A 16992-nucleotide genomic window follows, 5' to 3' on the forward strand; every position below is an offset into this window, starting at 1 on the left:
GATGGAGAGGCACTTCCAGAGCAAAGTGGGGAGCCCTGAGATAAACCAGTAATCGTGGATCAGGATGTAAAAGCAAGGGCTGCTCCCCCCAAAAAAACCTGCTGCTGGGTCTGCAAGGGTGGGCACATCCACCCACACTCACCTCTGCCTCTCTCCTGTTGCGCCTCTCGCTCTGGGCACGCAGGAATTTTGCTGCAAACTCTGTCCCATCTTTATTACAGGCTTTTAGTCCTCCTGCGTATAAATAGCACTAAGTATACACAGAAGCCAGCGATTAAGCACGGAAAAAAAAAAAATAAAAAATCTTCTCTGTATTATTAGGGAATCTGGGTCAATGAGTCTGCAACTCGAGTAACAAATTCTTAGAGCTGGTTAATGAGAGACAGAGCGAGCGGGATGGAGGAAAGGCAGCGTTCATGCCATAATCCCCGCTTAAGTCCTTCAGTGCAAGCGATGAAAGCAGCTGCATGATGGATGAGGAGCCCTGGAAATGGCACAGCTCCTTCTGAGCTGTTCCACGGGCTCGACACCCAAGTCCTGGCTCGTGTCGCTCCCAAAGCCGCGCTCCCGAGCCAGAGCGTGGCCGAGAGATGTCATGGACTTGAAAGCCGTCGAGCGAATCTCGTCGGAACTTTTGGCTACCAGCTAAAGATAAAAAAAAAAGTCTTGTCAGAAACGATCAGTCAGCCACTCTCTGGGCTCTGAGCGGGGGTTTTTGGGCTGTGCTCTCACTAATCAGCTGCACGTGCAGCGCACACCAGGCCGTACACCAGCAGAGCAAACCCCCGCCCCTGGCTTGATGTATTTGTGCTTCTGCACCGTTGTTACCTTCTTTAGAAAGTGAAGCTCGGCTCGGGGAGAGCAGAGGTTGCTCAGCTCACTTTATCTTCTCGGAGTCCATCACGGAGTTCTGGGAGGTGACCAAAAGCAGCGAGAAGGGAGCGGCTGACGGCTCTTCGAGCAACTCCACAAATGGTTTCTGAGGAATGCTAGGTTGGGAATGATCACCACTAGGTTGGAAGACTGAAGATTTTCCGAATCTAAATGCTCGGTGGTTGTCAGTCAGGGATTAAAATATTTATTTCTGTGATTTATTGTTTTCTGGAAGCAGGCGATGTGCACCAGAAAGCAGAGAGAGCACTGAAATATGCAACAGCTGAGGCTGGAAAGACTGGTCTGGGAGGAATGAACACAGCTGGAGACCCCAGGATGGGAAGAGAGGAGCAGAGATGTGAACAAAACCTCATGTTCTCTGGGGAGGCTGGGCTCTGCTTAGATTCACTGAATTCATACAGAAATAGGGTCTGAGGTGAGACTACAGACACGGCCTAAGAGCAACCCAGGAGACCCCAAAACGCTGCTGGCAGTGAGTGCTGCTGGCCCCTGGAGGCCGTGGCTCTCCCTGTGTGACACCCATCCCCTGCTCCTGACTGATCCCTCTGCACAGCAAAGATCCCGGAGTCTTCCTCACAGATTAAAAAACCCGGCTTGGGCTCTTTGCACACAACTCCTCCCATTCATTCCTCACTCCCAGGACAACTTCTGCCCCACAGAGAGGATGAAGAGCTCAGGTTTTCAGAGCAGCGCCTTGGTTCAAAAGCATCATTCCGGCGTTTCCCCTTTCCAGCCAGGACTGGGATTTGTGGAAGAGCTACAAGAACTTGTGCCTGCCATAACCACTGACATTGAAACGGTCCGTGCCCTCAGCCTCCTCCTGCTGCCAGAGCAGCACGTCAGGACCATTAATGCAAATAAACTCCCTCTTTCCATTGAGCCTTCTCTCCAGGCCAGCTGCACCGGGGACTTATAAATAGTGACCGTGTCATTCCAATGTTAATGGCTTTTAATGAAATTGAAGGGTGGCACGCATTCCCTTCTCATATCCTGGGAGCTGCAGCTCCATTCCGTGCCATGGTTTCAACGCAGCGCTCATGGAAACGGCGCTGGGACTTGGCACGTCCTTCCCACAGCCCGTCCGTGCGCTGCCTCCAGCAGGGACAGGAACACAAAGAGGGAAAGCATTTTGTTGTCTCCCCGATGCAGGAAACCCACCCATCCCCTACAGACAGGCGCTGCACCACGAGGGCAGCTTGTGACACAGGGAAAAATTATAAAAAATATGAATATTTGAAGAGCGGTAGTGGCAACTGGGCTTCGCTTTCCACGCATTGTTCTCCGAAAAGCCCCGAAAAGCTGTGTTTACCTTACTTCATCCCTCTGGATTTGGGCTGTACACAATCCAGAGGCCTTTCCCACCTCCCAAAAGCATGTTTGGAGCTGGGCCAGGACACGAGCTGCGCTGTCACAGCCCTCCCAGCTCCGTGGGTGACTCAGGTGGGGCGGGTGCGGCTCCAGGCAGGGGAGCGATTTCCACACTCACTGAAAACACCAAAAAACCTCTCCCTGAGCACGGGGATCTTCCAGCTCCAGGGCTGGGGAGGGAGAACAGCTGCAGATGATGAGCACCTGGGCTAGTGAAGGCATCCCTTCCACGGCAGGGGGGTGGGATGAGATGATCTTTGAGTCTCTTCCAACCCAAACCATTCCGGGATTCCCTGAAGGGTGAGAGCAGCACTTGGAGCGACGCTGCAGGTGCAGAAAGGAGAGCTTGGCCATTCATTCCTCCTTCAACTTTCCCCCCCCCCAAAAAAAAAATCCTCAAGATAAAAGGAGCAAATCTGCTATTTTTCCTTGCTCCCTCACTTTTACAGAAGCCTCTTTTGTCTTTATCTCTCTTCACAGTGGTTCTAAGGGTACCTTTTCTTTTTTTTTTTCTTTTTCCTCTTAATTACAACTTCTCTACACTCCAAAGAATTCAGTTGAAAAGAAAATAAAACAGTGGAGCTATTCCAGTCCAAACAGGGATGGATAACCAGAGAGCCATCAGATTTAACAGTGGCACCCACACAGGGCTTTAGATCTGCCCTAACAGAGCCAAAAACCCCAGGAAAAGGGGGGGAAAGGCCTCTAGGAAGGTGCTCTTCCCAATAAACCTCACTTCCAGCATTTTTTAACCGTGTCCACAGCTCTTTTTCTATTTACACACAATTCAAACAGTGATCTGGCAGCAGGAGGGGAAAATGCTCAGGGAGGAACGCATGGCTGAGGGAGCTAAATAAAGCAGTGGCCAGGTCTTCAATCATCCTATATTTTATATATACAAAGGCTGCGATTCCGCTAAGCTTTTCCAAAACAATATGTAAAGAATCCAAAACAGGGCAAAGCAACGGCAGTAACTGGTTATAATTAAATCAGGGGCACAGCACAGCTCTGCTCCTCTGCCAGGCTCCTTTCCCCGCTGGGGACAGTGGCACTGGTGGCACTGGTGGCACTGGGAGCTCTCACTGGTGGGCTGCTGCCCCAAGCCAGCGCCGCCCCAGCAGGGAGATTTCAAATGAATTTAATGCTGGCCAAACTCTCTTTCCAAGGGATCTGAAGAGCTGATGACCTCACTCAACTCGTGCACGGTCCAACCTGTACAATAACATCACATATTTTGCTGGCTGTTTTAGTAAATATCCAGACAAAGAAGCTGGGGCTTTTTTTTTTTTCTTTTTCTTTTTTTTAATACTTCAGAAACAAATCCAAAGCAAATTTTATAGGGGAAAAGAAAAAAAAAAAAAAAAGCAAGAAAAATAAAGAGAGGCATTCTGGTCCAGAAACGCAGGACAACATCCCACTAAAAAAAGATACATCCTTCTTTTCCTTAGCTGAGGTTTTTAAAAATGCAGATTTCACTGCTAAGCTGTGAAGGCAGTCTGAGAGGCAGGTGGTTGTGCAACACTTGGCTGCTGCACGGCTCGGCTCTGAGATCCTCTTCCGTGATATTTGCAGGAATTAATAAGAGGAAACAAGACCCACTTTGAGACATTAAACTGTCCAAACCAAAGGAAAAAAAAAAAAAAGAATACAGTCATACCATTACTGGACACACCATGACCTCAAGCCCTCTTCCTTCATCTCAAATGGCTTCAATTATTTCAACACAAGAAGGATTTGAGCAAGAGAGGTTTATTTTTAAGCCTCTGTGTCAACCTTAATTCCCGTGGGGTTTGAACCCAGCACACCTAAATCAACGTCAACATTTTTCTCCCTTTACTCTTTCTGTCTTCGTGGTATCACAGCCAAAATATGTTAGAGGCAGGTGAACCAAAAACAATCTGGAGATGAGACACAATTCCTTGCATTGTTGAAGAGCCAGAAAATGACCAAAACATTTTTTTTTTTCTTTTTGCTCCCTGCCCTATAGGAAAGAATCCTTGGGGTAAAGGTGTGAATTATAGATCAAACAGCTCTGCAACGCCAGGCCCAGCAGTACCAAGCCCTAATTTACATCCTGTTTTCTCACGTTTTTGAGGTGGAGCCTGGTCTGTTGCTCAGCAGAACTCCATTGGTCAATACTTTCCAAACAGTTCACTGCAGAGCTGCACGTTGTTGTTATTATTATAACTGTATTTTGGGTTTTGTGGGGTTTTTTGCATTTTTTTTTTTGACCATTTCCTCCTCTAAACCCCAGAGCATGGCCCAACAGCACTCCTTGGTAGTTGTGGAACTGGGAATATTAGAAATCCCACATGAAACAACAAAAGCAGCTGCCTAAACCCTCCCATTTCCACCCAGATGGCTCTTGTTTCAATTAACGGAATCAAACTAATTCAGAGCCCTTCACTGGTCTTGTTTGGACTGACTTGGAAAAACACACCTATAAATCACATCTGAAAAGCTGCGAAGAGAGAAAGAATTTGTTCCTCTTTGGGCAGTTCTTTTTGTTCTTTCTTTTTGGTAGAACAAATTTTTACTACCAAACACAAAACACGCAATTATGTGTTGACAGCTCCGAGCCTCTGTGGTTCTGGCCACAGTAAAACACAACTCCACACTGTCCCACCAGTTCTTCGAAACTCAGGACACCCAGAAGCTCCCATTTGCATCATCTTCCTGGGACTCTGAGCTGGAAAAGGGATTCCAGGTGTACAGGCAGCCTGAAGTTACCGAAACAGAGCCACAGCAGGGGTTTCCCTGGTCCCAAATCCATCAGACACTGCCTGTTCCAGGTTTCACTGCTCATGGAGCATTTTGAAATGCCAAATCAGAACTGCAGGAAAACCAGCAAAGAATCCCAGAATCGTTTTGGTTGGAAAAGCTCCCAGCCCATGGAGTCCAGGCTGTGCCCCATCCCCACCTTGTCCCCAGCTCAGAGCACTCAGTGCCACCTCCAGCCCTTCCTGGGACACTCCAAGGATGGGGATCCAAACCTCCCTGGGCACTTCCAGTGCCTGAGCTCCCTTTCCATGGGGAAATTCCTGCTGCTGTCCGAGCTGAGCCTCCCCTGGCCCAGGCTGAGGCCGTTCCCTCTCCTCCTGTCCCTGTTCCCTGGGAGCACAGCCCGACCCCCCCCGGCTGTCCCCTCCTGTCAGGGACTTGTGCAGAGCCACAAGGTTCCTCCTGAGCCTCCTTTTCTCCAGGATCAGCCCCTTCCCAGCTCCCTCAGCCCCTCCTGGGGCTCCAGACCCTTCCCCAGCTCCCTCAGCTGCTCCTCAAGGGACTTTAAAAGAGATTTATGAGGAGCTGGGTGCAGGGGTTTGTTCCCAGTCAGAAGGACACACTTCTGCTGGTGATTCAGGTTCAAGCAGCATTTTCCTCTCCAGAATTCTTAACAGTGCTCCTCGTCCCAGAGTCAACCCCAGGATTATCCAAAGGATGGGGAGAGCTTGGGAAGAGCCTTGTCCGGGTAGGGCAGAGATCTGAGATGTCGAGTGTGTGGTGATGAGTGACAGCTGGAGATGCCCAACAACCGCTCCAGAGGGATGCAGGAATGGGCACGGGAAGGGGAAATGCAGGAACACAGCACAGAAACATCCTCAGCACCGCCCCACCCAGCATTTCTGCCCATCACCTTCAGCCCCCTGCGGGCGGGGAAAGCAGGATTCCACGTGTCCAAGAGAAGGAGGCAGGGATGGGGGGGAAATACGGTCCAAAATCCAGAGGCACACAGGAAAAGCTTCTCCCTCCTTCTGGGACTGTGTAACGAGCTCACACCATTAATCTCATCTCAAAGGAAAATCTGAGCCAGTGGTTAAGGGCTGCTTGACGTGGTTTGGAGAGGATTCCTCCAGCGTGCCCACAGACTTTGGTATTTACAGGAGCGCAGTTAATTTGCACGGGGCTGTAAACATTGACTAAATAGGAATGCACACAAAAAGGAGGCTTTGAAAAAGAGTTTGGTTTAAGATGAGAAGTGGTGTTGACCTCTCCGGGAGGAATGTCCCTCTGCTTTGGAGGATGGTCAGCTGAGTGCTCCACGAGGGTGGGAGAAACAGGGAGCTCGCCCAGGGAGCTGGGAAGGAAATTCTTGGTTTTGTTTTGTTTCTTAAAGTGGCTTTTAAATATTTCTAAGAGCAAGAGGCATTTTGAAAGAAGCACATAACTTTGAATAGGGGCTCCTTTTGAGTCAAAATAAATTTTGGAGAAGAAAAATGTGAACGCACTCCTACTAAGTGATAAACTCCAGCTGTTCCGCACAGGGCTGGCACGGCAGGGAGAAATAACTCACAAATAATTTTATTAATTAACCATCAGAGCGTCCTCGTGGGCTGATGGGTGACGCCCCACCCTGGGCTCCCCACAAAAGGGAAATCATCTGCGCTGATATTAAAAATCTGCCCTGGCAACCATCAGATTGAGGGAGGAAAGGACTATTTTAAACAATTCATTAATTATGGATATTAAACAAATCAAGCTTTGAAGCTTAGTTCGTAACGAGTCAAACTTCCACTATTGTTCTGCTCGGGAAAATCCGGCTCTCCAGACAGCGTCTGTCAATCTGATCATTATGTGGTTAAACGAGGGAGAAATAAAATGTGTTCTCTCTCACCTGCAAAAGCTGCCTGAGCCTTGAGAAATTTAATTTGAGTTTTCCCTTCTAGATTTGACTGGTCAAGTTAAACTACAAGGATTATTCATGGAAAAGCAACAGCAGTTTGTTACTAGGATACAAAAAAATCACTTAGTACGTTCCTCCAATGAACAATCCCAAGCAGAACACACACAAATTCAATAAATTATGAATTTCTCGCTCTCTCTTACATAAACATTGGGGTTGCAGAGGCATTCCTTGGAAGCCTTTAATATAAATCCGTCTCTTAATGACCGTGCACTAGCAAAACAAACAGAGGGGATGGCTGAGCCCTGCAGGTGAGCTGCATCCTTTGTCTAGACATGGAAGTCCTGGCAGCAGGCAGGGTGCCCAGGGCCAGCAGATCCGTGATTGCCACATCTCGGAGCAGACTCTGGAATTTGGCACGTTCACAGCCCTTGGCACGGAGGGTGACGGCAGCACAGACTAAGCTAATTTGGAAGAAGGCAATTCTTATTTCAGAGGGGAAAAAAAAACCAAAACCATATAAAACCCTTCCTGCACAATTCCACGGATCTGGAAGGTCTTACATAAAGCGCTTGTCAGATGTCTGAAGGCACGAGGCAGAGTTTAGGCTGGAGAAGATCTCTTCAGACTGCTGAGTCCAACCTCTGACGAAAGCAGGGAGAAGTTTTCCTGCATCCATCCGAGGCGCCCAGCCCAGCACAGGGATGGGCAAAGCACCCTGGAGTCAGCCAGAGCCCGCCCCGAGCCCTCTGACACCCTCTGAAGCAGCACTGGGGCTCGGGAGGTTGATTTTGGGGCTGGGTTTGTCCTGTCTGCGGTTGTGCACAGTGCTGTGCGTGTCTCTTCCCATCCCTTCCAGAATCCCTGGATAACACCGATCCCCGGGCGTCAGCTGGCACAAACCCTGCTCCAGGCTGGGGTATTTAAAGCCGCACTAGAGGGGCTGCGATCACTTTGTATAAACATTACCCGAGACGGATTGCCTTGAAATCGTGCCTTGTGAAGCTTCTGTCCTCCTCACCCTCCGCCTTTGATCTTGCGCTGCTCTGCTGCTGCCAAATCACCCGGTAGTTGGTAATTGCAGCTTAAACCTCCCAGATCAGGGGCCAGGGTGGAGATCTGCCCCGCACCCTGCAGAGGACATCTCCCATCCAGGAGAGAGCCACCAAAATGCCTGCAATTCTGAAATACCTGCGAGGGCAGGATGCTCTTTGTCTCTACAAGCAACAGCTACTTAGAGAATTATTTCAGTTCTCGTTCTTGGAAAGCCTTTTGCATAGCAGGACAAAATAATCCAGAGTTTTTGCTGGTGTCCTGAGGAAAGGACAGAAGAGACCCTAAAGAGGTCACAAGGGGACACAGGGATTATCAAACCCACCTTTAGCCCTGGTGGTCCAGTTCTACTCATTCCGTTCCTGATGAACAACGAACAAGAATAACTTTAAGGTCTTTAGGATCTCCAAAGATAGAACTGTTCTTATTGATTGTATTCCACCAAGGCTTTGCGTGGGTGTTCACCTGCCTGGCTGCATTCTGGAGAGCCCATGCTCAAAATTCCTGGTCCTGTCTTCTCCCCAAAATTCTCTGCAGTCTCTCAGCTGCTCCTCTTCATGGAATTTTAGCCACCCCCAGGACAATAATACACAAGGCAGATCTCGAGCAGCGTTTTGCGTTCCCAGGGGAAAAAAAAAAAAGCTCCATCCAACCTTGTCAAGTTTAAGACCCCAAGAAACAGCAATTTTCCCTCATTAGGAATTACACTTTCAAGCTGAGGAGATAACTTTTGAACCGCACTCCATAAATTCCAGAAGACTTCAAGCTGAGCAGGCGGTGTCCCGATGAGACCAAAGGAGATAACAGGCTCAGGAAAGCTGCTGCCACAGCGCCAGTTATCTCCGAGCAGAGCAAGATAAACTTGAATGAAATTATTTCATTTGCGCTTCCAAATGGGATATTCCAACTTTTATCTTTGGCTTCTCCAGGCAGGGCCTGGAGGATTTAATGTTTGAGTTATGGAGGAGGGCAGAAATCAGAAATCTTTATTCCCTGGCATTTGGAAACCTGATGGAACACTTTTGCTCAAGGAAATTCTTTCTTGGCTGGCTGTTTTCCCTGTGTTGCCACACAAGCAGCAAAAATCAGAGCTTTACTTTCATGTGTCTATTTATTTCTCCCACATAACAGTTAGACACTATACTATCAGGAGTGCAATCACAGGAAAATGGTTAAAATAGAAGAATTCCTAAAGTACAGAATTACCATTATTATGAACAAATCCACAGTCAAACCAGCAAACTTCAAAACCTGTTACATGCAACTATGCAGCCAACAACAAACACAACTCCATCCATCTTTCTCCCCTCAAAGCATCAGCAGCTCTTTAAAAAATTCCTAAATGTGATTTCCCAGCTGCACTGGGAAAGCTTTGAAGTACAGTTGGATGGTTTTGTCTTTAAGGAATCTTCCTGTGCAATTGAAGCAAGAAATCATTTTTTTTAATCTTCTGATTTGGTTTCCTTCCGGCAGAAGGGTGCAGAAAGGAAAAAGGGACATGGTTTACTTGGAAAAGGGGAAGGATTGGGGTCAGATCCTCTCGGCAGATTTTTGAGCTGCTCCGTTGCCAGAGGACTGAAAGAACCCAGGGTGAAAAAAACAAACAAAAAAACCCCTCCTGGGTGGAAAACAAGCCCTGCTTACACAAAGCAGAGGAGGAGATCTCCCTGGACACAGAGGGGAAAACAAATTAACAAGCAAGAAATCGCTTTCTCCTCCCTCCCTCCTCCCCAGAAGCCCCACTTCAAGTGCTCAGACACCAGGAATTCATGTTCCAGCACTCGGTAATTGAGACACCAGGGCATCCGGGTCAGAAGGGCAAAGCTGGCACAGGTAAGCTGAAATAAAGCTCTCGAGCAGACGCCTCAGTGCCAGAGATTCATTCTTTTTTATCATGCACAGGGAGAACAAACACAACCATCACCGAGAGAGGCAACAACTCAGAGTGAACAGCACCTCCTTCCCACCAAGAATCCTCCCGTGGGCACAAATTTTATCTAAGGGAGCCTTGGAAGGGTTTAGCCCCTGATGATGCCTCAGGGGGAAAGAGGTGGGATGGGGAGGAACGCAGGAAAGTGGTGGAACCTCGCTAAAGGCACCAAAAAGCCTCTGGCCAAGGATCTGTCCCCTCCAGGACGCAGCAGATCGGTGACACCGAGGGCAAGGGTGAAGGAGCTGCCTGAATGAGGGGACAGAACAAAGTATGGAAATCCTCCTCCAGCAGAACTTCCTCCAGCTGCCGGCCAGAAAAACTTCCCCAAGGTGCGACACGGAGCCAGGCCCTTCCCCACAGCCCTCCAGGCTCCCTCCTCCCTCCTTGGCAGCTCAGCACACCCCTGCCCCCTGGATGAATCTGCCAAAATTCGGGTGCCAGGGAGCCCCAAACGCGGCCCGGGAGCTCCTGAGGAGCGGGGAAGGCGCAGGCCGGGAGTCAGCGTCGCGGTTTGGCTGCCGTGCAGGGCACAGGACTCCAAACTGCTCCCCAAACCTGCCGCGGGCAGGGGAAGGGAGATAAGACACGTGGGAACACTAAAAGAGACGGAGGAGACCGCACACGCCATCCCCGCAGGGAAATCCAGGCGGGACCCGACGCGTGTTCCAGGGAATCTCATCCAGCCCGGTCCCGTCCCGGGCACACGAAGCCACCCCAGCAGCAGCCCCTGTGCTCTCCCTGCGCCTGGCTGTGCCCATCTTCCTCCCCGCTCCCCTCATCGCAGCCAGCGCGCTCCCCGTGCGGCTGCCAAGCCGCGCAGATGGGCTCTGTAAACACCGGGATGCTGAGGGGAAGGGAAATGTTTCCTTTCAAGGCAAACCCTGCTGCGGGACACCGAGTGCCCCAAAGGGCAGCTCCGGGACTCGAGGAGCTCGGAGGAGGAACCCGCCGGAGCTCCCGGGGGCGCGGAGGAGCGGCTTTGCATCCCGGATTGGGAAGCCGGGGGGATGCGATGTGCGAGGAGGATCCTGGCGAGGACCGGCAGAGAAACCCGGCACAAGGCTGGCGGCGACTCGTCCTCCTCCTGACAAAAAAACCCATTAATGCCCGCACAGCGACACCTCGAACATCAAATGACAGCGTGCTGGGGGAGCAGCGATCTCCTCCGCCTGCGGGGAGGGCTCTGCGAGGGTTCTCCTGCACACACAGACCCCGCCGTGGGATTTTTCAGCGTCTGCAGGAGGGCGAGGCGGCGGCACGCAGCTCCTCCTGGCCTGCGGCGATTATCCGAAGAAATTAAAAAAAGAAATAAAAGAGGGGAAAGCGCTGTTTGCCAGACCTCGGAGCAAAGCGATTCCTCTCTGGAGCATAAACAATAGGAAAAAAAAAAAAAAATTAAAAAGAGAGAGGGCACCTGCCCAGCACTACCCAGCTTTAATGACACACTTGGCACTGTGCTGGGTGTGTGACAGCCCGTGGGCCACGGCACATCTCCATTTAACACCGGCCCGGGAGGCGATGCCTGCCCGGCTTGGAGCGCGGTTGTCGCTGCAGCCTCCAGAGCCGAGGTGCCAAGGGCTGAATTAACCGTGCCAGCTGGCTGCAGCGCACTTTGGGGCATGCACAGTGCTTAAAGACAGTCCTCGGGACACAATCAACCTGCTCCGGCTCCAAATCCCGCAGAAGGCTGAGCTGCTTCACGGGTTTCCTTTTGAGGAGTGGGAAAGCAGAAGGTTGCTAAGAAAGCAGTGAATTAATTTTTTTTCCTTTTTCTTTTTTTTTTCACTTCTCTGACCTTCTTCCAGGAGATGCTTCATAATTAATTAACTCTTGTAACCCCGTGTGAGCTGGGCTTTGCTGCCTTCCTTACATTCAAAGCAATCCTGTGATAAAGCCACTTGCTCAAAGGTCACGCAGGGAGTCATGAAAATCAGTGACAGGCTCTCAGAACCTCAACTCCCAGCCTAAAAGATGCAGAAAAACAGGCAAAATAGGGCTGGATTAACACCTGCGGCCAGCGTTGATCAGCGTTGAACCAAACCCAAACCAAAAACTGGTCAGAACAGGTACCTTTCTCACTCAAACCAGAACAACCTGAAGTGGTATTTTGTCGTTTTCTTGAAGTCAGACTGGAGCCAAATCAAACAATTTACTGAACTCCTGACAAGAACAAGAACTCCTCCCACAGTGCATCACCAGCAGCTGAAGGAGGAGGGACCAGAAAACAAATCTAAACAAAAGTGCTCCGTGAAGCGAGATTTTACCCCCTGGAAAAGGCAGGGAGATCTTTTCTTGCTGTGTGGACTTTGCTCCTCATTTCTTAGAGGAGAACTGAACCAGTATTTTGAAGAGGAAGACACAGAAATGTCTTTTTTTACCCACAAGCTGTAAATTCCTGCTGCTCTGCCGTAGCCAGGACCCTCTGACCACTCCTGTTTTGCCTGGTGAAGGCCTAAACTTGGGATTTCTGCCTTGTTGAGAGTGGGTTAATGATAGGAAGCCTTTTCCTTAAGAATACAAAATAATTTCTTGCAGCGAAGTCACTTCTGCCAGAACAAGCCCCATTCTCCCTCGTGTTTACCAGACACAAATGCCACTCATACTTGGTATTCCTCGCAGTTGTGAGGAAGGCTGTGGGAGAAGCACGGCAATCAGATCCCAGCCAGATTCTAAAAAGGGAATTTGGCTCCTTTGTTAAATACCATTGCCCCTATTTGGGTCAGGACCAACAACTGGATCCCGACTGGAAAGTCCTTCACTTGTGCCCTGGGCGGTGAGTGCCCCCCGTGTCCCAGCAGCTGTCCACCTTCCCCGTGTCACCACGGGGACGCCGCTGCTGTCACAGCCCCACCCAGACGCTGCTCCTCAGAAGGGTTTCCCTGGATCACAGGGATTTTCCCCTCTGCCAAGCCTGCCCTGCCGAGGTGCCGGCGTCTCCCGGCTCCCACTGGTTATTGACCCTTTTCTGAGTCCTGTGCGTGCCAATCATCCTGGAGGAAGGAGCCCCGTGGAGAAAGGAGCCCCATCCGTGACACCAGGGTGGTTTGTGCTGCTTCCTGCCCCTCTCACCCCAACCCGAGAGCGATTCCCTGCAGAGCCCCGCAGGAAAGCGATGCCTTCGGTTTTATCTTCCATGTGTTTCAGGTTCTGTGCTGCCCAGGGTGCAGCTCTGAGCTCACACTCAGGGTCACTCAGCTCTCTGCACACAGCAGGGACACGAAACAAATCCTTCTCCTGCTGCACACCAGGGACAACTTTTGGTCCCAAAGCACAAACAAGGGTGGCTGAGAGAGGAACAAGAAGGATGGGACCTCACAGCCTGGAGCTGGAATTGGACAATTAAACCCCAATATGCAAACGGACCAAAACTTATAAAAATGTAAAATCTCATTACCAGTCAGTCATTTTTTTGTGACCATTCTTAGTCCATTTTGGGTGCAGCCCTGGCCAGGTTCTTGTCCTGCCCCAGGTGTATCCTGGAGGACTTTCAATCAATATCTACTGTATACTCCAGCTCTGTCCAACCTCTGTTCCAGCTCAGCCTTCCCAAGGAACCATCAAAAGCAGGCACAGAGCCATAAACCCCACGGAACCAGCAGCCCTCAGCCTCCCAGCCCGCTCTGCGCGCCGGGCCAGAGGGAAGAAACACCGACAATTCCCTCCTGCCTCACCCCGCTGCCCGCAAATCACCGCGGGCAGGGAAACAGCGACATCCAAGCGTCAATTCCCAGCCTGTGCTGGGGATGCAGCGGGAGATGCTCCTCCGGGAGATGCCCGGCCCCGCTCCCCGAGCATCCCGGGGCAGCCTGGAGGCAGCATCCGTGTGTGTTTAGTTATCACCCAGATAAGAGCGGCTTCCAGCAGCACCTCAGGCCTGTTGCTGAGCGTGTCTGACACATCCCAGCTCTTTTTCCCTTCAAATGCCTGCTCGGGAGCTGCCTCTCATTAGCCACAGCCTCATTACTCATTTGGGTGCCGCTCCGCCTGGAACCTCGCTGTTAATTTGACAAAGCCTCGGCCCCATTGTGCGCTCACCATCGGATACTTGGCAAACACCAGTTTCCCAAGCTCCTGGCACAAATTCCTCCGGCACCGACAGCGTGTGCTCTTGTATCATCATTCCAAGGAAACGTGGAGAGAAACGGATGAGGCTGGGCGAGGATTTAAAGACGCAAGAGGAACGGTTTGTTCAAGCACATTTGGACAAAGTCAGGTAGAAAAATGAGTTGCCTTCTAAAAGATTTAAAAGTGAATTCTGCTGTTTGAGATGGGCGTTGCCATTTCTACATAAAACCTGAACTTATTTGGCTTTTCCAGGATCCAGGTCCCTCCACGTTCCCTCTACATCTGATTTCATTGAAAAGGCTTTTTCTACCTTAAGCTATTCACGGTGACCAAATTCATGACCAAAGGAACTCTGCAGCAAATCATTTAACACAAGCAAGCAGATTTCCGCTTGGAGACGCTGTGTTTGGTTGTTTGGGTTTTATTAAGAAGTTTCTTCAGTCCACGGGGCAGAGAGCAATTCCTCTGTTTGTCAAAACGAGAGTGAAAGTGCCTTGCTCAGTCTGCGGGGTGAAGACAGAGGTGCATTTTGGACCGAGAAAAGGAAAGACTTAATTCTGACTGATTATCCTGGAGTAATTCTAAACAGCCCTCACATTTATAAATAGGACTCCGTCCAATCATTCAGCCTTCCGGAAAAACTTTCTAATTTTCACCAGGACTGTTCCAAGAACAGTTCTAAACCTGCTTCCCTCCGCCATGCCATTTGGATAATGAAAGACAAACAATCCATCCGAAATTCAATTTCGTATGAAAAATTGCTGAGTGGGGTCCAACCCGACAAAAGGCGTTCGTAAACTTCCAAACTGCAAACATCCAAAAGCTCCTCTGCAGCCACAGGTTAACAGCTCCCTCGGGCTGTCATTACTCTTGTAAAAAGCAAACTGAATTTGGGGGAAAGACACATTTCCAGCATCATCCAGCCCTCAGCAAAGGCGTTCGAGTGTCCCGCATAGCTCTGCCTTGCGCAATTTGACAAATGTTTGCAAATGGACCATCCCCAGCGGTGCACTCCTCCCAGACAGCCTCCACCTGGAGGGACACTGAGATCTTTCTAGGCCACCAGAACAAACGTCTGAGCTGGGAGGTCTCCATAAATCAAGCCTTCATTTTTTTTTAATTTTTTTTTTCCCCCTCCATCAAACTTTTCCTCTTTTAACAACTGCTTTTGAAAGCACCGCGAGGAAGTCCTGAATCACGGAGCTGCGGTGCGGCTGATGTCATCCCTTTTTTTAAATTCACGTGTGGAAGGCTGAGCATGTGGAGGCTGCTCAGGAGAGACTGTTCTAGCACCAGGCAGCAGGGCTGATACAACTCCCAGCCTTCTGGAAGAGAGCTCTCAGCGAGATCCCACAGCCCAGCAGGTACAGATATTTTTCCTTCGGGAAGTTCCAGCCTGTCCGAGTAACCTCTGCTGACCCAAAGACATTTCCTTGGTTTTTTGCGGGTTTTTTTCACCCATTTTTTTTGCATGTGCCCCCAGCTGAAAAGCCAACCCGCAAAATAAATTCTCTCCAAGGTCATGCTCTCCTCACGACGTCTTTATTTGCCAGTTGGTGAAGTATTAAAAAAAAAAGGAAACTTCCTTATTGTGAGAGGAGCTAATGCCCCATTTAAATGTACTAGAGAACGAGAGGAGATGCAGCTAGAAATCTAATCGCTGCTTCATAGCTAAACCACGAGTTTAGCAGCTCTCTTTTGTGCCCTGAAGGTCCCAGGCACCCTCTCTTCGCAAAGACAATATACGGCACATCCAAATGCAAATCTATTCCTCTCTTTATTTCTATATTCAGCTCCCTGGCTGATTACAGGCAGACGTGTATGTGTTCAATGGGTCCTCCTGCTTCTTTAAATAAGTTTAATAATACCCCTTTTATTTATGGGAGCCCGAAGTACAAAGGATGCAATGCAGGAGCTCTGCAAGAGCAGAGGAGAAAAAAAAGAGAGGAAAAGCGAAGTAGCTGAAGATAGAGCCTGGCAAGGGCTCAGTAATTCAACACTGTTGATTCTATAGAGACCAACCGCTCTTATTATGCACAGATTCTCCGAAGGGGGGGAGAAAACCCCACAGTGACGAACTTGCAAAGGAAAAGAATCTGTGCGTCTCTTGTGTAAGTGCGGAATTGGCCAAAAAGGCAGTGCTAAAGCCAGGGCAGCCCCCCGGACATCTCAGACCCCGCTGCAGTTTTCTCCCGGCGACTCCGGACAGCTAAGGTCTCTCCCCATTAAAAAGTTGTATTAAAATATATACAACGAGAAGGGGAAACGGGGTCAGAAATCCCCTCCAAGGGCTCGGTGCGAGGGCTGGGGAGCGCCGCTCCAGCTGCGGGATCAGCCCCGCTTCGCCCCGCTCTCAGCATCCCCGCCCGCCGCGGATCGCCGGCAAGCAGCGGATTTCACGAATTCCTGAAACGCCCCGGCTTCTCCGGGGATTCCTGACACGCTCGGCTTCTCCCGGCGTCGCTGACACGCTCGGCTTCTCCCGGGGAGCCTCGGAACCGGGGGGAGCGGCGCAGCCGCCGCCGCTCGCCCGCAGCATCCTCGGGGCAGGACGCGCCCCCCGCCCGCAGCCCCGCGCCCCCGCCGGTACCTGCCAGCGTCTTGTGCACCGTGTTGCCCATCGCTCGCTCGCTCGGCGGCGCGGCGGAGCCCGGGGCCGCCCGGAGCTCCGCAGGGCCATGGACAGCACCCGCCTCCCTCCGCCGCTCCGCTCCGCTCCGCGCCCGCCCCCGCCCCGCCCCGCGGAGCCGCCCCGCCCGAGCCGCGGGTGCCGCTGCTCTGCCCCCGTCCCTGCCCCGGTCCCGAGCCTCTCCGGGATGTGCCTCTCTGTTCTCTGTCCCGATTCTCTCTCCGGGATGTGCCTCTGAAATCCCCATCCTTGTCCCGGTGTTCCTCCAGGATGTGCGTCTGTAATCCCCATCCTCGTCCCGGTTCCCTCTCCGGGATGTGCCGCTCTATTCCCTGTCCCTGTCCCTGTCCCGGCGTCTCTCTGGGATGTGCTGCTCTAATCTCTGTCCCTGTCCCGGTTCCCTCTCCGGGCTGTGCCGCTCTGTTCTCT

General features: G+C 50.9%; 1 protein-coding gene across 2 annotated transcripts in view; it reads right to left on the bottom strand.

Annotated features, from left to right (window-relative positions):
* Window positions 1-16992, bottom strand: part of NEURL1B (neuralized E3 ubiquitin protein ligase 1B) — a 127322-nt gene that overhangs the window by 16159 nt on the left and 94171 nt on the right. The window contains exon 1 of one of the 2 annotated variants that reach the window (XM_040078616.2): window positions 16525-16637. The exons of the other annotated variant lie outside the window; for it this stretch is intronic. Within the exon in view, the coding sequence (XP_039934550.1) occupies window positions 16525-16555 (31 nt within the window). The 5' untranslated portion in view covers window positions 16556-16637. Of the gene's footprint in view, window positions 1-16524; window positions 16638-16992 lie in introns of those variants that run through there. 2 annotated transcript variants of the gene reach the window in all.

This window comes from Hirundo rustica, chromosome 14 (genome assembly GCF_015227805.2).
Source record: "Hirundo rustica isolate bHirRus1 chromosome 14, bHirRus1.pri.v3, whole genome shotgun sequence".
Taxonomy (NCBI): Eukaryota; Metazoa; Chordata; class Aves; order Passeriformes; family Hirundinidae; genus Hirundo; species Hirundo rustica.